The sequence below is a fragment of the Pelobates fuscus genome, chromosome 4 (assembly GCF_036172605.1).
Source record: "Pelobates fuscus isolate aPelFus1 chromosome 4, aPelFus1.pri, whole genome shotgun sequence".
Classification (NCBI taxonomy): Eukaryota; Metazoa; Chordata; class Amphibia; order Anura; family Pelobatidae; genus Pelobates; species Pelobates fuscus.
The window spans coordinates 122,768,365-122,791,525 of record NC_086320.1 but is presented as its reverse complement, the minus strand read 5'-3'; the positions used below and the strand labels follow the sequence as shown (position 1 = coordinate 122,791,525).

Here is a 23,161-nt window from a genome sequence, read left to right as displayed (position 1 = left end):
ATGCACTACAATATCCGCATTGGAATGTGCCTATTGGTAGGTATTTTTTTAAATAACCTAATTGGGAAATATTTGTGAAGTGGCTCGGCACTAAAAGGTCCCTCAAATTTCTACCTCTATGTGCTGTAATGGAGGGGGGAGGTGTTAATAAATTTTTGAGGTGTTTATTCGAGGTAAGTATGGGCCAAAATTTGTGAAGGATATTTTTCATAATATCCCAACCGGCATCAAAGCTCAATTTTTTGGGTCTCCTCGCTGATAGGTTGGTCTTGTTCTCTATGTATCGCTCTGAGATAAGCCTTTTTAGGACCCTCTTAAGGTATCCCTTCTCCATAAATGAATGACATATCATTGGCCTTACATTTAGACTCCTCGATAGTCGAACAATTTTGACAATCTTAAAGCGGCACTGTCATGCCGAACTTACCTTTCCTCAATCTCTTCCTCTTCTCCCCCTCTCTCGGGATCTGTTATTCTTTTCTTCCGGTCTTCTTTAGTTTTCTTTAAAATCATAAGACAAAGTAGGGACTCTGTCTTATGGAGGATTCCTCCGCTTGACCAGCTCTGACCAGCGGAGGAGCAAAGTGTGCTTCATTTCCGCTGGTCAGAGCAATTTTCCCATGATCCCTAGCTTTCCTCCCAGTTCCCACAATGCTTCCTGTCAGTATTGCCGAACGTCCTGTCACTTAGACAGAACGCCGGCAAAACTGCCGAATTGCATCCTAACAGAATGAGCACTGTTTCTCCATTGGTGTTAGGATGCAATTCGGTACTTTGTTCGGATCGGAATTTCATTCAAATGAATGAAACTCCGATCCTATTCATTGCTGTGGCTGCATCTTGCAGCCGCTTAGTAGATAACTCCCTAATTCCCACGGTATCAGGGAGCTATCTACTAAAAGGCTGAAAGACCTAAATTGGTCTTTCAGCCAAATTTACTAACACTAAGTAAAAATGACTTGGTATTAGTAAATAATATGCCCCTACTCGCTATACCGCGAGTAGGGGCATGTCTAGTAAGCAGTGAGCAGCCTATGGCTGCTCACTGTAAAAAAAAAAAAAAAAAAAAAAAAAAAAAAAATATTGCCCCCCACCCCTAAACGACGGGTGGGGGCTGTAAAGTAAAATAAGGGAGGGAGACCTATTGTCCCCCCCCCCGGCCCCCACCCCTGAGCGGTGGGTGGGGGCCATAAAGATAATGAGGGGGGGGACCTACTGTCCTCCCCCCCGGCCCCCACCCCTGGGCGGCGGGTGGGGGCCATAATGGTAATAAAGGGGGGGGGACCTACTGTCCTCCCCCCCCCGGCCCCCACCCCTGGGCGGCGGGTGGGGGCCATAATAGTAGTAGGGGGGGACCTACTGTCCTCCCCCCCCGGCCCCCACCCCTGGGCGGCGGGTGGGGGCCATAGTAGTAGTAGGGGGGGGACCTACTGTCCTCCCCCCCCCGGCCCCCACCCCTGGGCGGCGGGTGGGGGCCATAATGGTAATAAGAAGGGGGGGGACCTACTGTCCTCCCCCCCCCCGGCCCCCACCCCTGGGCGGCGGGTGGGGGCCATAATAGTAGTAGTGGGGGGGGGACCTACTGTCCTCCCCCCCCCGGCCCCCACCCCGGGACGGCGGGTGGGGGCCATAGTAGTAGTAGGGGGGGGGGGCCTACTGTCCTCCCCCCCCGGCCCCCACCCCTGGCCGGCGGGTGGGGACCATAATGGTAATAAGAGGGGGGGGGACCTACTGTCCTCCCCCCCCGGCCCCCACCCCTGGGCGGCGGGTGGGGGCCATCATAGTAATAAGGAGGGGGGCCTACTGTGTCAAAGAACTTTCCCACGCTTGTAAAATGACACAGAGCACTGTGATTGGATGGATTTCAAGCCATCCAATCACAGTGCTCTGTGTCATTTTACAAGCGTGGGAAAATTCCAAAGAACTTTCCCACGCTTGTAAAATGACAAAGAGCACTCTGATTGGCTTAAACCCACCAATCAGAGTGTTCTTAGGCTAATTGCAGGGCGGGGCAAGGCTTTATAAGCCTTGCCCCGCCCTGCGGAGCTCAGTCTGCGCGGAGCCCTCCATGGGTGAAGATGGATTATTTTTTTGTGCGCTCGGGTTTTTTTTTTTGCGCTCGGGTTTTTTATTTTATTTTTAGTTCGACGGCTATGATGGTTTTTTATTTGGCCTTTTTTGGGGCTGAAAATGAAGATTTTAGAAAAAAGACGTCGAATGGTAAGTTTAATTTTACTTTACAGGTTAGCAATTTTATTCCCCCCTCACTATTTTTTAGGGTGAGGGGGGTAGGTAGGGGCATTTTTTATTTGGGTGGGGGTGGGTGACTAGGGGCTTGGGCACCCCTAGTCACCTTGATGGGGGGGATTTACTTAGTGCCCCCACCCGCCGCCCAGGGGTGGGGGCGGGGGGAGGACAGTAGGTCCCCCCCCATTATCGTTATGGCCCCCACCCGCCGCCCAGGGGTGGGGGCCGAGGACAGTAGGTTCCCCCCCCCCTTTAACCATTAGGGCCCCCACCCGCCGCCCAGGGGTGGGGGCCGGAGGACAGTAGGTCCCCCCCCCTTATTACTATTATGGCCCCCACCCGCCGCCCAGGGGTGGGGGCCGGGGGGGAGGACAGTAGGTCCCCCCCCTATTACTATTATGGCCCCCACCCGCCGCCCAGGGGTGGGGGCCGGGGGGTGGAGGACAGTAGGCCCCCCCCCCCTTTTACCATTAGGGCCCCCACCCGCCGCCCAGGGGTGGGGGCCGGGGGCTGGAGGACAGAAGGTCCTCCCCCCCCCTTATTACTATTATGGCCCCCACCCGCCGCCCAGGGGTGGGGGCCGGGGGGAAGGACAGTAGGTCCCCCCCTATTACAATTATGGCCCCCACCCGCCGCCCAGGGGTGGGGGCCGGAGGACAGTAGGTCCCCCCCCCCTATTACTATTATGGCCCCCACCCGCCGCCCAGGGGTGGGGGCCTGAGGGGAGGACAGTAGGTCCCCCCTAATTCCCATTATGGCCCCCACCCGCCGTCCAGGGGTGGGGGCCGGCGGGGGAGGACAGTAGGTCCCCCGTCCCCCCCTTATTACCCCTTTTTTTTTTTTTTACAGTGAGCAGCCACAGGCTGCTCACTGTTTAGTGGACATGCCCCTACTCGCGGTATAGCGAGTAGGGGCATTGGGGAGATTTTAATCTCCCTTGTGCTATTATGGGGGTCATATTGACCCCCATAGAGTGAGGAGGGGACCTGGGGGGCTTATGAAGTGGTGGGGAGCACTGCTCCCTGCCGCTTCTGTCTTTACATATTGCAAGGAGGGAGCTGCACGCCGGTAGCTCCCTCCTTGTAATAAACTGAACGAACAAACGAACACTGATACACAGTGTTAGTTTGTTCGTCTGATTTTTTCTATTCATTCATTCGTCTGTCTGATGAATGAATGAATAGGTGAAATTCCCGTTCGCATGTCCAGATGTTTCACTGGGCATGTGCGGGAATCTCACAGTCTATCTAGTGTGGGTAGATGACGTGTCCCACAGGGACTTCACCTACCCACACAAGATGGCGGCGCCCTGAATATAGATCGGGGCAGAAAATAAAGAATAAAAAATAGGTAATGTGGGGGGCATAGGGGCATTTGGGGGTGACTAGGGGGTCGATTGGATGTAGTTGAGGCGGGAGGGGGGTTAAAAAAAAAAACGGAATTCGGCATGACAGTGCCGCTTTAAATATTGCTCAATAGAGACACCAGATTTTAGTGGTATTGGGTGATCACTTGACCAGCATAAGTTATTGGAGGCTATTTGTTTCCTATACAGTGTAGTATCGATTCTCCCATCTCCTGTCATTTGTAAAGACAGGTCAAGGAAACATAGATTAAAAGGGTTTATGTTCAGGAGTTGCACAAAATCCTTAAATTTGTCGGATGTATCCAACCAAATCACGAAGAGGTCATCGATATATTTCTTCCAGTAAAAAAATCTGGTCCATATAGGGTCAAAGTTTGGGGTCTATCTCTACCACTATATTTTAGGCATTTAGTACCGCTCCTAATTCTTGCCTCTTTTCACTAGGTTACATACATATGTCTTACCTCAGTATTCTTAATTATTAATAAAGTTTTTGTTAATTTTCTTAAAGACCTTTTTTAGATTGGACTGGGATCTAAACCTAGTAGTCACTTTCTATAAAAGTGGTCCCTTTCGGTTTCATCTCTATATTTATTTATCCTATACATGCTGTACTCTGTAAATCAGGAAAAATGTATTTATCTTGAATTAATTGCTCAACATTATTGCCACATCTGTGAAAACGGTGTCTCCCCATTTCTTTTTTTTTTTTTTACATCATATCAAATGAAAGCCATTTTTGTCCTTTAAAAAAACCCAGTATATATTAGGTCTTGTCTTGCAATAAATAAGAAAGATGGAAATTGCAGTTAAACACATACATAGCAAAAAAAGCTTTTGAACTGAAATCATCTCTTACGTAGTAGATTCACTGATCTTAACATAATCGATCCAGGAGAATTAATCCCCATATAGGATGCCCCCATACATACAAACAACTTTTGTATGGGGCATCCTATATAGAGATTAATTCTTCTGGATAGGTTACGTTAAGAGCAGTGACTTCACAAAAGATAATTTAATTTATATCTTCCACTATTACAGTACCTATACAGCTTTTAGGGATTGTTGTCAATTTCTGATGGGGAGGACTCATCTCAAAGGTACAGCCCATATGACTTGATCACTTTAGATCACTAAATTGTTTAGGAACCATTATAAAATGATTGCCCTACTTTGTAGGGTAATAAGTATAGCCAAGTAACTGAAATGAATAAGGATGACTTAAGATAACCACTCAAAAGATTCTACTATACAATGAATTGCTTAACTTTAATTGGGATGGGTATAAAATAGACTCTAGGGATAGAGTCTAAAAGCTAGCTGAGCATCATGGGAAATGTAGTTCAGAAACAATTTATGGTGTCAAGGTTAGCCATCACTGGTATATAGTATACTCATCCAATAAATAGTTGTTCTCATCTACCTACACAATCTTTTTTTATTTATTAAAACATTTATTTAGCAGCAGACGTTTCTAGGTTCCAGTGTGCTAATTGGCATTCACTCAATAAAGCCTTCTTAGATGGCAGGGGCTACAAAAGTAAGCAGTGTCTAAGCTAGACTTGATACATACTAACCTATAAGCGATTATATGCGTCTATATTCATTACCAGATTTTTCTCCCCTTAGGAGGAATTTTGATTTATTGTACATCTAAAAGGGTTAAGCCCAAGGTAGTACTGTTACTACCTGAACTGACTCACCACTCTGGTTGTCTGTACAAAGTTCAGAGGTTATTATGAGGAATTTAAAAACAAAGCTCCACTGTTTACTATCACACATGCGGCCAAATACTAACTGGTTGTTCATCAATATATCCCAGTGCAATCCCACGGTACAATTAAGGTAACTGGAGATATACCCGACAGTAAAGTGTTTGTGTTATCATGGAATGCAGAATGATAGAAAGTCAACAAAGTATTTCATCAACGCTGCTGAAGCACTAATGTATGGGTTGAAATTCCCTGTAAATGATCATTTCACAAAAAGCTTGAATTGATTTTAAAAAGCCACTCACATTGCCACAGTCCTCCTGACAATATTAAGAGATCCCTCTCTACATACCTCAAAACAGAATGCACCTGTCATGGTTAATTATATATTTCCTACCTGTTCTATGTTAAATTTTGTATTTATTGTGTATTAATATTGTTTTTGTATTTTATTGTACCCTAATTGTAACAATGCAATGATTCGTGGACCCAGGACATACTTGAAAACGAGAGAAATCTCAATGTATCTTTCCTGGTAAAATATTTAATAAATAAATATGTGACAGAGGACACTCTGTCAGACAGTATGGGGAAGGATTTTCATATTATAGATAGTGCAAGTAAGGGTAGAAGTATCACATTTGCTTTAGTTTCCTGAATGATTCCATTGCAAACTGGCAGAATAAAATATTGTTTTCTAAAATATCACAAAGACCATATTTGTTCAAATGCACAACCCTTAAGATCTACTTGATGCATGTATTTTGTGACAGGGCCACCTTACCAACTAGCAAATTATAGTCTAACATGGTACATCTATAATAAACCAAGGAGCTGGCACAGTTCATTGAGAGAACACATTAAACAGGGCTGCAAACAGCCAATGCAGTATGGTTAAACTACATAAAAGTATCCACCGCCAGCTGTTTTCCATGCATTCCAACAAATACAGAAAATACTTCCAGAAATATCCAGGGCCAGCTGCTGGAGCCATTGAAAGAAAAAAATAATAAATAAGGCTAATGCTTAAAACAACCTATATAAGGTAAAGCAAATGAAAACATCTGGCTCACTGGCATTGTACTAATACTTGGTGACCTTCTCACCTTACCTTTCGTCCTGTTGGTTTCTCGACCATGGTGTTGCAATCACTGTCAGAATTCTCACTTGGGATTGCCTTTGCAGACAGTGTTTTGGGCATCTTACTACTTCTCAGTTACAAAAACAGTGTTTACCATCGTATGTCTAAATAAATAAAAGAAAGAAAGAAAGATTTTTTGTATTTTTCTTTAGAATTTAGGTTTTCATTTTGGCAACACATTTTCCCAACAATATATGTAAAATAACAGCCCAACAAAATGAGCACCAAAGTGTAAGACAAATAGCGGAATAATAATGAAATGTCTGAAGATTACGGAGAGAGGCTCTTTTTCATTAGCTTTATTCATATTTAATATGGTGCAAAACTGCTTTGCAAATATTTGTTTCTTAGAGGAAGAGATATCGTTTTAAAACAAAATTTGCAGACCCGTCACCTACATGCGGTGTTCATCATTCTTGATGAAACATCTCCAAGGTACTTAGACCTTTTAACTTTATAGACTTCCTTACCTCAAAAGCATGACAAAAATCTAACCAACTTATAAACAGTGGAAGAACTCCCATAGGGCAACTTGGAGCCTATTCTCCTTTAAGAAGGAATATCAGGAGTTTCCAATTGAGTTGTCACTTGGGCAACAGAGCCAGCTGCCCATGAGTGGAGGCATGTTTTTGGCCTTTCTATTCAGGAGCCACCAATGGCTCATTGTACAAGGGGAAGGGGCATCTTAGGCAAATTCTGGCAAGCTCCTTACATGTGCCTAAGATTCTGACAAACAGAATCACTGGATGGCTAGCTTTGCTGACTGCAAAGATAATAAGGAATCTATCATTATGCTGCCCCTTTAACCATGTGTAAACTGTGTGGTGGAGAGCAAATAGGGAGTCAGAAGTAGCTGACATAACAGCAGCAACAATTACAAGAAAGCTAAAGTTCTTAGCAGAGCACTACTGAAGATGAGAATAAGGAAGCCAGAGCTTAGAGACAAAGGCAATATTAGAACTAGAGAAAGAGAGTGCTGGAGCATTATACAGTATGGTAGTCTCTGTATTGCAGCTGTGTGGTTCATCACAATGGGATAGTTAGGAGTATCTCCTTATTGTGCCAAACTCTGTTGAATCCCTGTATTTTACTCAGATCTGCTTATCGTATGGTTATCTATGTAGTCTACCCTGCTCTGTGTAATTTATAGGTATATGTGTTGTGCTCAGCTCTGTGTATTGGATATCTTTATTTTCTCAGCTCGCTCTGTGGTAAGGTTATTTCTGTATTATACCCAGCTCTGTGTATTTTATAGGTATAATTGTTGTGCCCTACTCTGATTATTGAACGAGTATCTCAGTATTATGCTCACCTCTGTGTATTGGAGTATATTTGCATTATGCTCAGCTCCATGTATTGTGTTGGTATCTCATTGCACTGGGTTCTTTGTATTGTAGGAGTATCTCTCCATTGTACTTGGCTCTGTGTATTGTAAAATAATATCTGTATTGTACCTAGCTTTGAGTATAGTATGGATATTTCTATATTATAACTAGCTCTAAAATGTTGAATGGGTAACAGTTTAATTAGGACTACTATTGGAAAGTGAGTATACTGGGTAAGTGGAAAGATGCCACAGGTCAGAAGACTGTGCCTAGCAATTCAAAAAGCAGAGTCAAGTTATAGGGCAGGAGTCTAGCCCCCCCACCACCTTAAAACATCACCAGCCACCACTGCTGCTAACATAAGATGTAGTTATTAGATAAGCATCACAAAAGTGGACGTTATTACAAAAATATCAAGTAAGGGTACATTTAGCTTTTGATAAGTTCAAGTATGTCCTTGGGTCTCTATATTATTATCCAACATAACATGGATAACTGAACCAGCAACTATGAACTAGTGGGAGACTGTGCCATAGTCCTCCTCCAATAATTCACATTAACCCATAAGTACAATACAAGATTCAATAGTTAGCCTACAAAACAATAGTGGACACCAGGAATTGCTAGTTACCAATAAATAATAATAATACAAAAATAAAAAGAATCGCCCTAGACCACAATGTGGTGGATTGGAGTGGCACTTTCACTAACATTTAACTAAAATAAACATAACTTATAATACACGGCCCAAGTCACGAGATCACCACTTTCACAAACACAATGTCACAGACAACGAATTCAAGCACATTCAGTGAATACTCTGCCACTCTCCTTCCTCACTTTGCTCTAAGGTGAGAGGTGGAGAGATCATGGATACGTTGTTTTCAGCAAGTGTGATTAACATTTAACATGTTTACCCATTTTGTATGTTTTAACCCTTTTTAATATTTTTTATATTTTTTCTGCCCTTTCCTCCTTTCTCATCACTATACCATGTCTGATCAATATAACCCTTTTTTTGTTAGTTAAAAAATAAATACAAGATAAAAATAAACCCTTTCAGTGTAGATTGAAGGTTTTTATTCAATGGACAGTCTGTTCGTTTCTTTTTTTGATGGGGTGAGGATTCACTTTGGGTTCAAGTGGGAATATGTGGGTGGGGTGAATGAGTTTATGTTAGCTAGGCAGGTAGGAGACAAATATAAATAATTGAAATATATGTCTTTTGCATCATAGCACATTAATATTCTGAGGAGGATTCTTATGAGCATCAGAAAGTGACACTATTACAACCTCTGAAAGAGGCTTCTAATGATGATGCTCTCCCCAATCTACAAAAAAAAATTGGTTTCCCCAAATTTAACCGCCCCTGAAAAACTTCCATTTAATTCCAACAGCCAGCATTGAAGTTTGTGAGGCTATACTAGATTATATATACACACATACATATATATATATATATATATATATATATATACACACATATACACACACACACACACTTCCCCAAATGCAACTGAAAATGAAAATTATAATGACTTCTCCAGTCTCAAAATTATTCAACCCCTTAATTTCAAGCATCTTTTGTACTTAGAAGAGCACTCTTTTGCCATTTATGACCTGCTGCAAACTAGATACAAACAAGGAATATTAGCCCATTGCTCATGAACAATTGTCTCCAGCTCAGTAATATTCTTGAGTTTGCATGCTGCAACCGCCTTCCCCACCAGATTCCATCAATCCCACCAGAGAATATCTATAGGGTTTAAGTCAGATGATTTTTCCATGAATTCTTCTGCAACCACGCCTTGTAGGAATTAGGGGTATGCTTGGGATCATTAAGATATACCGATACAAAGGATTGGCGCTAAACAGTGATATACTAGATGACCTAAGGCTGCTATCATTGGGGAAATATGTGGTATTCCCTCAAAAAGAAACCCTAAAAATTTACAATAGGTAGAGGACAGAAACATATCTTGACTTGGTGATATAGCTTCTTTAAGAATGGAACAGATTAAGTGTACATAAAAAGCAAAAGAAAAGAACCAATAGTGAGGTATATTCAGGTGTCACACACACAGCACAAATAACTGAAGTGAAGGAGCTATTGACCAGCTCCAAGTGAAACCGCATGTAGTGGTACAATCCCCACTTCAGGATATATCCAACAAAGGTGAGTCGCTTGGTGAACCAAACTTGGTGCACCATAAAGGAGATAAACAGCACAATAGTGTAGTATAATAGCTACTAATGACAAATAGAAACCCCCCCAAAAAAGCAAACATACTAACAAGTATGGAGCTTAAGGTATAAGCTCAATATGAAGGGCTTAGAATGGTATAATCCCAGCCCAATGAATACAGCTGGTGTATTAGACTCCTTCTCAGTTGAAACTTACAATGGGAAAAAGAACAAAAAGCAAAATAGTGCTCTCTGAAATGTGGAGTAATGGTGAAAGTACAAAAGGGAAACGTATTCACAGGCTTACCGCATATTCCGGATACTTTAATTAATCCACCTTGCTTTCCACACACTGAAGGTTTCCAGTGCCAGAGGATGCAAAGCAGCCCTAGAACATCACTATTTCACTACCATGCGCAACTGTAGGCAGAGTGTTCTTTTCAGCATATGCTTCATTCCTCCAGACAAACCGCTGATCCATTGGGCCAAAAAGTTCCAGTTTTGTTTCATTGCTCAACAGAACAGAATCCTAAAACTTCTGTGGATTATTTATGATTTTGAGCATATTACAGATGACTTTTCTTGTGCTCTTGGGTCAGTTGTGGTGTACATCTTGGAGTTCTAGCATGGAAGCCTTCTGCATTTAGTACGTGCCTTGCTGTGCTCACTGAAACCTCAGTGCCTGTTGCCACCAAGTATTGCAGGTCTTTTGCAACCACAGGGTTTTTCACAATCATCTCAGAAATCCGGTTGCAGCCACTGATAGCTACCTTTTGCAGCCTTGTCCAAGGCTTCTAACAGTGTTTCTAGGAACATTCTGTGCCTTCTCTATTTTTCTGTTTTCTGTTCTTTATTTGTGAAGGGCGATGATCTCTTCGCTTAATTTTTTTGGAACATTCTTTTGACTTGTTGACCATGTTTCTAGCATGCAGTCAAACGTGACACTCAACAAACCCCTAGCCAGTTCAGCTATTTCAAGTGCATCTAATGAAGCCCTTGATTAGTTGCATTAGTTATACTGGAGACAACACCTGGTTTTCATATTTGTGAGGGATTCTATTCAGTGGGTTAAATCCTTTTAAAGACTGGAGAAGTCATACGTAGAATTTGAGAAAACCATTTAAATAATTTGTTGTGTTGAGCTATTGCAATTGCTTTTGTTTGATTTGTTCATTGCAAACAGCTGAAAGTCTGTACAGTTTGACAATAAATCAGATTTTCAATGTGGGTTGAATAATTTTGATTAAAACTGTACATGCACATATAAATACACATTTACAAACACAGTGGATTTAATTTAAGATTATGGGTCCAAAATGCCAATCACCATTATGAATAATGCACATGTACAGACATCGTGGAAAAAAATGCAACCTCTTTGAATTATATGGTTTTACATATCAGGACATAATTTTAATAATAATAATCTGTTGCTTAGCGTGTCTTAAAGTTAGGTAAATACAACCTCAGACGAACACCACATAACATTACACAGCGTCATGATTTAACAAAAATAAAGCCAAAGTGTGAAACACTTACTGCTTCCATAGGAATTAAGAGGCCAAGTAACAGACAGGTGCTGTTACTCAAATGCCCTTGATTACCTGATCATTAGCAAGTATGACCACCTCTATAAAAGCCAGTTCTCACAAAGAGTTTGCTGGTCTGGAGCATTCAGGTATGTGTGAACACAATGCCAAGGAGGAAAGACATCAGCAATGATCTTACAGAAGCAATTGATGCTGCCCATCAAACAGGGAAAGGTTCTAAGGCTAATTCCAAACAATTTAAATTCCATCATTCTACAGTGAGAAAGATTATTCAAAAGTGGAAAACATTCAAGACAGTTGACAATCGTCCTAGGAGTGGACGTCCTAACAAATTCATCCCAAAAATCAGACTATGCAATGCTCAGAGAAATTGCAAAAAAAAACCAAAACAAAGAGTTACATCTCAGACTCTACAGGCCTCAACAGGCATGTTAACCTTCATGACTAGTGTGGCTTGTTTGGAAGGGTTGCCAGAAGAATTCCTCTTCTCTCTGAACAAAACATTGCAGTGCGGCTTACGTTTACAAAGTTGCATCTGAACAAACCACAAGACTTCTGGAACAATATCTTTTCTATAGGCGAGACCCAAATGGAGAAAGTCAAACCGCAAATCAGCAAAACACCTCATACCAACTGTCAAGCATGGTGGTGGAAGGGTGGTTATTTGGGCTTGTTAGCAGCCACTGGACGTGGGAATCTTGAAGTCATTGAATTGACCATGAACGCCTCTGTTTACCAAAGTATACAAGAGTCAAATGTGAGGCTCTGTCCGACAGCTTAAGCTTGGTTGAAACGGTTTCCAAGTACACAAGCAAATCTACAACAGAATGGCTGAACAAGAAAAGAATCAAGGTGTTGCAATGGTCCAGTCAAAGTCCAGACCTCAACCTGATTGAAATGCTGTGTTTGGACCTTAAGAGAGCTTTGCATAAACAAATATCAGCAAGTCTTAATGAACAGAAGCAACCTTGTAAATTAGAGTGGGCCAAAATCCCTCCACAACGATGTGAGACTGATAAATCAGAGCTTGACAAATCCTAGGCATCTGGTTGCCATGGTGACTAGGAATTTTGTCATGGCGCCTGGGTGTTTGTCAGTCCATTCAGCAGAGGCGGCCGACTGAGGGAGCAAGGAGGTGGCTGGCTGAGGGAGCAGTTATCTTCCTGCAGTTCTTGCTTTGCTGAGATCTGGACTATGATGTCCTTCTGTCACCGGCATCACAAAACAGCGTAAGTGAGCAGAGCAAGAAGAATACAGCAGTCCCACTGGAGGCTGGCTGGTTTAAAATAAAACATTTTTTTAATCATTTGTAAGTATATAAGAAAATGTGTGTGTGTGTGTGTGTGTGTTTTGGTTACCAGCCCTCCTCTGATTGCATGGGAAAGGTGTTTTTGACCATTTTTTAAAAATCAATCTTGATGATCTCAGCCAAGCAAAAGCTTTCCCATAGGAAAGCAGTGCGAGGCTATTGCGCATGTGCGGCAAAACGCTGCGCTAATCAGCATCTCTACATAGAGATGTATCTCTATGGAGAATAGTCAACACCTCCATGCAGAGCGTGGTGACACTAAATGTAGGTGCTGCACACTTTGCAGTAGTGAACTAGGAATTACCTTGAGTGGTTGTCTGGGTGACTGCTTGATAAAGACCCTTAGGGGTTGAAACGTCGCTTTGTAGCTTCTGGTTCCAATAAATTGCCTTTCTCTCGGAATTCATTTGGAGTGCCTGGATTAATTTTCTATTTTTACTAATAACACCTCTAGTGACAATGTAAACTGTCTTTTAGTGTCCTTTTGACTAGGGATCGACCGATATTGATTTTTTTAGAGCCGATACCAATAATCTGTGAACTTTCAGGCAGATAGCTGATAACTTGCCGATATTCTGTACATTTACCATTTTGAAAAAATAAACTATTTCTAACGGTAAATGCACAAAATATACATGCCACATGTAGTGGATGAAGTGTATTTAGACAGGGGAGCTGTGTGTGTAGTGGATGCAGTGAGTGTTTGTGTAGTGTGTGTATATATAGTGAATGCAGTGTGTGTGTGTATAGTGAATGCAGAGTGTGTGTTTGTGTAGTGTGTATAGCGAATGCACAGTGTGTGTGTGTGTGTAGTGTGGGTAAAGTGAATGCAGTGTGTGTGTGTATGTAATACAGTGTGTGTTTGTGTAGTGTATGTAATGCAGTTTGTGTAGTGTGTATGTATGTAATGCAGTTTGTGTGTGTTTGTGTAGTGTGTATGTATGTAATGCAGTGTGTGTGTATGTATGTAATGCAGTGTGTGTAGTGTGTATGTGTTTGTGTAGTGTGTATGTATGTAATGCAGTGTGTGTAGTGTGTATGTATGTAATGCAGTGTGTGTAGTGTGTTTGTGTAGTGTGTATCTATGTAATGCAGTGTGTGTAGTGTATGTATGTAATGCAGTGTGTGTGTGTTTGTGTAGTGTGTATGTATGTAATGCAGTGTGTGTAGTATGTATGTAATGCAGTGTGTGTGTGTGTATGTATGTAATGCAGTGTGTGTGTGTGTGTGTGTGATTGTGTAGTGTGTATGTATGTAATGCAGTTTGTGTGTGTGTGATTGTGTAGTGTGTATGTATGTAATGCAGTTTGTGTAGTGTGTATGTATGTAATGCAGTTTGTGTAGTGTGTGTTTGTGTAGTGATGTAATTTTTGTAAAATGGGGGGGTTATGTTAATTATTATTATTTTGTTTTAATATTTAAATTGTTTTTTTTTTTTCGTTTTTTTTTGGTCCCCCCTGCTTCTTACCAGGGAGGGGGGATATAGTATTCCCTGGTGGTCCGGTGGCTTGTTAAGTCCTGGGGGGGCCGGCAGCAAGCGCTGACTTACCTTGCCAGCAGCTCCTCCAGCTCCCCAGTGTAAATCTCGCGGCCCTTAGTGCCGCGCGGAGCGTTGCCATGGAAACCCGTGGCAACGCTCTGCCGCCGCGGGTCTCGCGAGATTTAGACATGGAGCTGCAGGAGCTGATGGCAAGGTAAGTCAGCGCTTACTGCCGCCCCCCCCAGGACCGCAAGGCTTGTAATGAGCCTGGCGGTCCTAGGAGGTATTATCGGCAACTATATTGGCCGATACCGATATTGCCAAAAATACCGAATATCGGCAAAACCGATAATCGGTCGATCCCTACTTTTAACCCCTTAAGGACTGGGGATCGACCAATATTGATTTTTTAGAGCCGATACCAATTATCTGTTAACTTTCAGATAGCTGATAACTTGCCGATATTCTGTACATTTACCATTTGGAAAAAATAAACTATTTCTAAAGGTAAATGCACAAAATAAACATGCCACATGTAGTGGATGCAGTGTGTTTAGACAGGGGAGCTGTGTGTGTTTGTATAGTGTGCGTAAAGTGAACGCAGTGTGTGCGTAAAGTGAACGCAGTGTGTGTAGTGTGCGTAAAGTGAACGCAGTGTGTGTGTAGTGTGCGTAAAGTGAACGCAGTGTGTGTGTGTAGTGTGCGTAAAGTGAACGCAGTGTGTGTGTGTAGTGTGCGTAAAGTGAACGCAGTGTGTGTGTGGTTTTCGTAAAGTGAATGCAGTGTGTGTGTGTAGTGAATGCAGAGTGTGTGTATAGTGAAGGGCTCGACAAATCGCCACGCCTAGAAATTTCGCCCTGGCGTCTGGGATTTGCCAGCTCTCTAGTTAATGTGGGAGGGAGCTTTGACGCCGCCCGCGGGTATATGGATGATGCCGCCCGCTCGCACATGGAGGCGGTCGCCCGCGGGTACATGGAGGCGGCCGCCCGCGGGTACATGGAGGCGGCCGCCCGCGCATTATGGGCAGCACGCAAGGGAGCAGTACTCTGTTTGCATCTGCTCTCTGCTCCCTCGCGCTGTATAATGATGTCAGGAGCCGGAATATGATGTCATTCCGGCCCCGGCCTCATTACAGAGCGCGAGGGAGCAGAGAGGCGCTAAAGGCAGAGTACTGCTCCTTCGCACACAGAAAGAGTGCAGCCCCACTGGACCCCAGGAAAGACTCACCCAGCTTTCCCAAAGGTAGGGAGGCTTAGTGGGTTTCAATTCAAACAAAAATGTGTGAGTCAGTCAAGAGTGTTTGTGAGAGAGCCTGTCAGACTGTGTGCGTGTTTGTGAGAGAGCCTGTCAGACGGTGTGTGTGTTTGTGAGAGAGCCTGTCAGTGTATGTGTTTGTTAGAGAGCCTGTCAGTGTGTGTGTGCCGTCAGAGTGAGCGAGCCTGTCAGAGTGTGTGTGTGAGTGAGTGAGCGGAAGCCTGTCAAGAGTGTGTGTGAGCGCCTGTCAGAGCGTGTGCGTGCAAGCCTGTTGTCAGCATGAGTGTTTATGTGAGCCTGTCAGAGAGTGTGTGTGTGTGTGTGTGTGCGCGCGTGTGTGTGTTTAGGTACCTGCCCCCTCCAATCGCTTGAGGAAGGTGTTTTTTACTCACCTTTCTTCCCATTTTCCCACGCCGTGCCAGTTTTGCCATGGCTGAGATGATCAATCTTTATGATCTCAGCTAAGGCAATGCTTTCATTTAGGAAAGCATTGGGAGGATTTTGTGCATGCGCAGCAAATTTACCAATCCGCATCTCCTCATAGAGATGCATTACATTAACCAATCTCTATGAGGAACATTCAGTGCCTCCATGCAAGTGGTGCAGCAGTGACCCAGGACTCTCTAGCGACTGTCATTAGAGGTGTTGGTAAGCAGCAATGTAAACTCTGCCTTATCGCAGAAAACGCCTGCAGGGACAGGCTATAGACACCAGAACTACTGCATCAAGCTGTAGTGGTTCTGGTGACTATAGTGTCAGTTTAAGAATTGCACTCTCGTTGGAAATGACTGGCTCCTAGCTTTTTTAGCTGGCTCCTATATTCTAAACAAATTTGTCAAGCCCTGGTATAGTGTGTATGTATATAATGAATGCAGAGTGTGTGTGTGTATATAATGAATGCAGAGTGTGTGTGTGTGTAGTGTGTGTATATAATGAATGTAGAGTGTGTGTGTGTATATAATGAATGCAGTGTGTGTGTATATAATGAATGCAGAGTGTGTGTGTATATAATGAATGCAGAGTGTGTGTGTATATAATGAATGCAGAGTGTGTGTGTATATAATGAATGCAGAGTGTTTGTGTAGTGTGTGTATATATAATGAATGCAGTGTGTGTGTAGTGTGTATATATATATATATATATATATATAATGAATGCAGAGTGTGTGTGTAGTGTGTGTATATATATATAATGAATGCAGAGTGTGTGTGTAGTGTGTGTGTGTATATATATATATATATATATATAATGAATGCAGAGTGTGTGTGTGTGTAGTATATATATATATATATATATATATATATATATAATGAATGCAGAGTGTGTGTGTGTGTAGTGTGTGTATATATAATGAATGCAGAGTGTGTGTAGTGTGTGTATATATAATGAATGCAGAGTGTGTGTAGTGTGTGTATATATAATGAATGCAGAGTGTGTGTAGTGTGTGTATATATAATGAATGCAGAGTGTGTGTAGTGTGTGTAGTGTGTGTATATATAATGAATGCAGAGTGTGTGTAGTGTGTGTAGTATGTGTATATAGTGAATGCAGAGTGTGTGTAGTGTGTGTAGTATGTGTATATAGTGAATGCAGTGTGTTGCAGAGTGTGTTTGTGTGTGTATATAATGCAGAGTGTATGTTTGTGTGTGTGTGTATATATATATATATATATATATATATATATATATATATATATATATATATATATATATATATATATATATATATATATATATATATATATATATATATATATATATAAAATGCAGAGTGTGTGTGTGTGTTTCTGAAGAGATGTAATTTGTGTAAAATGGGGGGGAGGGGGCATTTTTTATTTTAATTTTTAATATTTATATGTTTCTTTTTGTCCCCCCTTCCTGCTTGTTACCTGGCCAGGGAGGGGGGATATGACAGTCCCCGGTGGTATGTACTGAGCAGTGGGAGGGCCAGCAGTAAGCTGTGACTTACCTTCCCAGCAGCTTCCTTCAGATCCCGTGTAAATCTCACAGCCCTTAGTGCCGCGCGGAGCGTTGCCATGGTAACCCGTGGCAACGCTCTGCGGCCACGGGACTCGCGAGATTTGACAGAAATTGAGAAATTAATAAATCTTATTTTTTTAGTTCTGCATGACAGTTTAACTGTGAGGGTCATAATACGGTTTGCTTTTACTGCAATAAAATAATCATATTTGTATCCAGCAAAGTCTCACGTGTAAAACAGTACCCCCTATGTACAGGTAAAACTTTTCTGTTTTTACATTGAAATTCGCCAGATTGGTTACGTTGCCTTTGAGACCGTATGGCAGCTCAGGAATGAGAATTACCCCCATGATGGCATACCATTTGCAATAGTAGACAACCCAAGGCATTGCAAATGGGGTATATGTCCAGTCTTTTTTAGCAGCCACTTAGTCAAAAACACTGGCCAAAGTTAGTTAAAAAAATTTTTTATAATATATTTCTAATTTGTATTTTTTATTTTCATATACACACACACACATATATATATATATATATATATTATTTTGTTCTAAGTATATTTTGATATCAATATATAAATATTAATATCAAAATACAGTTAGAACGAAATTACATATTTTTTAATTTTTCATTTAACGAAAATAAAAATGTAATTAATATCGTTCTATGTGTATTTTGATATATATGTATAGAAACATAGAATGTAACGGCAGATAAGAACCATTCGGCCCATCTAGTCTGCCCAATTTTATAAATACATTCATTAGTCCCTGGCCTTATCTTATAGTTAGGATAGCCTTATGCCTATCCCACGCATGCTTAAACTCCTTTACTGTGTTAACCTCTACCACTTCAGCTGGGAGGCTATTCCAAGCATCCACTACCCTCTCAGTACAGTAATACTTCCTGATATTATTTTTAAACCTTTGTCCCTCTAATTTAAGACTATGTCCTCTTGTTGTGGTAGTTTTTCTTCTTTTAAATATAGTCTCCTCCTTTACGGTGTTGATTCCCTTTATGTATTTAAATGTTTCTATCATATCCCCCCTGTCTCGTCTTTCCTCCAAGCTATACATGTTACGATCCTTCTCTGAACTCTCTCTAAAGTATCAATATCCTTCTGAAGATACGGTCTCCAGTACTGCGTACAATACTCCGAGTGAGGTCTCACCAGTGTTTTGTACAATGGCATGAGCACTTCCCTCTTTCTACTGCTAATACCTCTCCCTATACAACCAAGCATTCTGCTAGCATTTCCTGCTTATCGATTACATTGTCTGCCTACCTTTAAGTCATCAGAAATAATCACCCCTAAATCCCTTTCCTCAGATGTTGAGGTTAGGACTCTATCAAATATTCTGTACTCTGCCCTTGGGTTTTTACGTGCAAGATGCATTATCTTGCACTTATCCACATTAAATGTCAGTTGCCACAACTCTGACCATTTTTCTAGTTTACCTAAATCATTAGCCATTTGGCTTATCCCTCCTGGAACATCAACCCTGTTACATATCTTAGTATCATCAGCAAAAAGACATACCTTACCATCAAGACCTTCTGCAATATCACTTATAAAATATTAAAGAGAATGGGTCCAAGTACAGATCCCTGAGGTACCCCACTGGTGACAAGCCCAAGCTTCGAATATACATCATTGACTACAATCCTCTGTTGCCTGTTACTCAGCCACTGGCTTATCCATTCAACAAAATTGGAAACCAAACTTAAAGATTGCAGTTTATTGATAAGCCTTCAATGTGCAACAGTGTCAAAAGCCTTACTGAAATCTAGGTAAGCAATGTCTACTGCACCACCCTGATCTATAATTTTAGTTACCCAATCAAAAAAATCAATACGATTAGTTTGGCATGATCTCCCTGAAGTAAACCCATGTTGTCTCTGATCTTGAAATCCATGTGTTTTTAGATGTTCAACAATCCTATCCTTTAACATGGTTTCCATCACTTTCCCCACTACTGAAGTAAGGCTTACTGGCCTATAGATGCCCGACTCCTCCCTATTACCTTTCTTGTGAATGGGCACAACATTCGCCAACTTCCAATCTTCTGGGACTACTCCTGTTATCAATGATTGGTTAAAAAAAAATCTGTTAATGGTTTTGCTAGTACACCACTAAGCTCTTTTAATAGCTTTGGGTGTATTCCATCAGGTCCCATTGACTTATTTGTCTTTACTTTTGACAGTTGAAATAGAACCTCTTCCTCTGTAAACTCACGTGTAACAAATTACTTATTTGTCCTTTTTCTTAACTGAGGTCCCTTTCCTTCATTTTCATCTGTAAGTACCGAACAAAAATATTCATTGAGGCAGTCAGCTAGACCTTTATCCTCTTCTACATACCTTCCTTAATTTGTTTTTAATCTAACTAATCATTGTTTTACTTTTCTTTTCTCATTTAGGTATCTAAAAAAAAAAAGTTGTCCCCCTTTTTTTACTGACTGTGCTATTTTCTCTTCTGTATGTGATTTGGAAACTCTTAACCTCTTTCTGCCTAATCTTATAGATCATTCTGTCTTCCTCACTCTGGTTTTTTTTATAATTACTAAATGCTAACCTTTTGTTTTTTACTATTTTGGCCACATCTGCAGAGTACCACAGTGGTTTCTTGAATTTTTTGCTTTTACTGACAAGCCTAATGCAATTTTCTGTTGCCTTCAGTAGTGCAACTTTTAAATAATCCCATTTCTCTTGGACTCCATTTAAATTGCTCCAGTCTGATAATGACTCATTTACACATTCTAATTTTAGAAAAATCTGTTTTTCTAAAGTCTAAAACTTTTGTTTTTGTGTGGTGTGACTTAGTCACTGCTCTTATATTAAACCACACTGACTGATGTGATTCTCTCTCTCTCTCTCTCTCTCTCTCTCTCTCTCATCAGGAGCATGCACAGGCATTGTAGTGAGGTCATACATGCACGTGGAGGCCACACACACACACACACACACACACACACTACTGAGCCTCATTTTGACTTGTTTTAAGGACATTACATCAAAGTTGGATCCGCCTGTAGTGTGGGTTTCCACTTTAATTTTGAGTGTGACTCCAAATCCAGACCTCCATGGGTTGAAAAAATTGTTTTCCATTTTTTTTTTTTTAGTGTGATTTTGTTGTCCGCACATTCAACTATGTAAAGAACAAAGTATTTCAGAAGAATATGAAGTCAAAAGAAATTATTTGAGACTCAAGAGATGAGAATCAAAGCTGGTTTTTAATATATTAAATGGTACTAAACAGTATAAATGTATCCCCTAGCCCAACCATCAGCACTGAGTATATACAATTAGAAGGAGGAAAATCCCCTGATATTTGGCATACAAAGATACAGTATAGAATTATACTATCCAATTAGTGTCTCCAAAAATAAAAAGACTTTATTATAATTCATTCAAAAGGAGACGGAGACAACAGAACTTGGAGCTAGGAAGAAAGTATAGTATGCCAAATAATTAATCAAATGAGGAGTCTATGAATAACATAAACCACTCAGCCAGACCTAGCAGTGATGAATCTCCAGGTCAGGTTGAGTGGATAGATATGTTGCCAGTCAATATGGAGGTATAACAGGGGGTTAAAGAGAAAAGTAAATGTCTCAATAACAATGTATCCACCCTGTAACTCCTAATTTAAACACATTGATAATCGTGTATTGAGCTGTCTCTCCTGAAACCCAGAGGGGGGAACTCTCACTGTGAAAAATCAATGGAACAATATCTAAAGGAGGCAGATAAAATTGGAAGACAGGAGTATAATCCCTACCACTCCTAAAATAGACACCTTCAAGGGTGTTCTGTACTATCCCTATAGGGAGGAGAGAGACGACAGGCAGAGATTAACTAAATTGTATATCTGCAACATAGGTATAAGTCCATAGAAATAGAGGTATATACCCTGCAACTCCTAAATTAAACACCTTCAAGGGTGTTCTATGCTGTCCCTATAGAAAGGAGAGAGAAGACAAGTAGAGACGGCTGTATGGCTACAAACAAGACTCCATCAGTGCTGAGAGTTTGAAGTGAAATTAAATCAAACACCTAGTGCTACCATAGTGACATACAGTGTAAAAATAAAAATAAATAAAGCTGAAACCGGCCTGTAGTGTGTTTTTCCACTTTAATATTGAGTGTGACTCCAAATCCAGACCTCCATGGGTTGAAAAAATTGTTTTCCATTTTTTTTTATTTTAGTGTGATTTTGTTGTCCGCACATTCAACTATGTAAAGAACAAAGTATTTCAGAAGAATATTTAATTAATTCAGATCTAGGATGTTATTTTTGTGTTCCCTTTATTTTTTTTGAGCAGTGTGTGTATGTGTATATATATATATATATATATATATATATATATATATATATATATATACACACACACACATACAGCTAAAAAAAAAAGGGGGGGGGGGAACACAAAAATAACATCCTAGATCTGAATGAATTAAATATTCTTCTGAAATACTTTGTTCTTTACATAGTTGAATGTGCGGACAACAAAATCACACTAAAATAAAAAAAAAATGGAAAACAATTTTTTCAACCCATGGAGGTCTGGATTTGGAGTCACACTCAATATTAAAGTGGAAAAACACACTACAGGCCGATCCAACTTTGATGCAATGTCTTTAAAACAAGTCAAAATGAGGCTCAGTAGTGTGTGTGTGTGTGTGTGTCCTCCACGTGCCTGTATGACCTCACTACAACGCCTGTGCATGCTCCTGATGAGGTGGCGGACGGTCTCCTGAGGGATCTCCTCCCAGACCTGGACTAAAGCATCTGCCAACTCCTGGACAGTCTGTGGTGCCGTGCATGTGGCGGATGACGTCGGAAGAGGGAGGAGAGTCCGCAGCGCTGGAGAAAGGTAAGTGATTAAGCCCTTAACCTCTCTTGAGAGCGATGGGAGGGGACCTATTAACACTATAGTGCCAGGAAAGAGAGTTTGTTTTCCTGGCATTATAGTGGTCCTTTAAACACTAGATTTGGAACTGCTGACGGTTCACTTGCTTCTGACAGATTGAAATTTAATGGAAAAAAGTGCTTCCTTGATAAAGGCATCTTGCCGAAATGTTGGGGGCTTTTTGATTGACTGCCTCTGCTTCTCACTAAGTCTGGAATGCTTTTTGTATAATTCTTTTATATATGTATTTGTTTTTATGGGTTTGGATTGTATTGGCATCTCATTTAGTCACCTATGATACTGATATTCTTGCTATTCACGCATTACACATTTATATATATATATACAGAATTTCTCTGGTTGTTGCTTTACAACATGATATGACTTTGTATTTTTGGCTTCACATTTAATGAGATATTCTAATAGTGTGTACCCATTTAATAAAGATTTTTTTTTGGTATATAAACATTTATGGCTGTGCGCCTTACGCCATTTGTATTTGCTTTTATTTGAGCTTTTGGGGATAGAGCCTTATGTAAGTGAGCACCCAATACCTAGTTCTTACAGAGCTCCATTTGGGGCTACTTTGCATTAATTATTGGAGTGTGCCTACCTTGCTTTATTTTTACTAAAGTAGTTATGGTGCCAGGTGTGACCTGGCACCCCACCCACAAAATATGTAGTCTATCCATTTTAGA

The 23,161-nt window shown here is 41.1% G+C and overlaps 1 protein-coding gene across 2 annotated transcripts in view; it reads right to left on the bottom strand.

The window, feature by feature from the left end:
* ANKRD12 (ankyrin repeat domain 12) overlaps positions 1-23,161 on the bottom strand; it is a 123,480-nt gene that overhangs the window by 80,874 nt on the left and 19,445 nt on the right. For both annotated transcript variants that reach the window (XM_063451563.1, XM_063451564.1), the window contains exon 2: positions 6,440-6,573. In XM_063451563.1, the coding sequence (XP_063307633.1) occupies positions 6,440-6,529 (90 nt within the window). In that variant the 5' untranslated portion in view covers positions 6,530-6,573. The remainder of the gene's footprint in view (positions 1-6,439; positions 6,574-23,161) is intronic.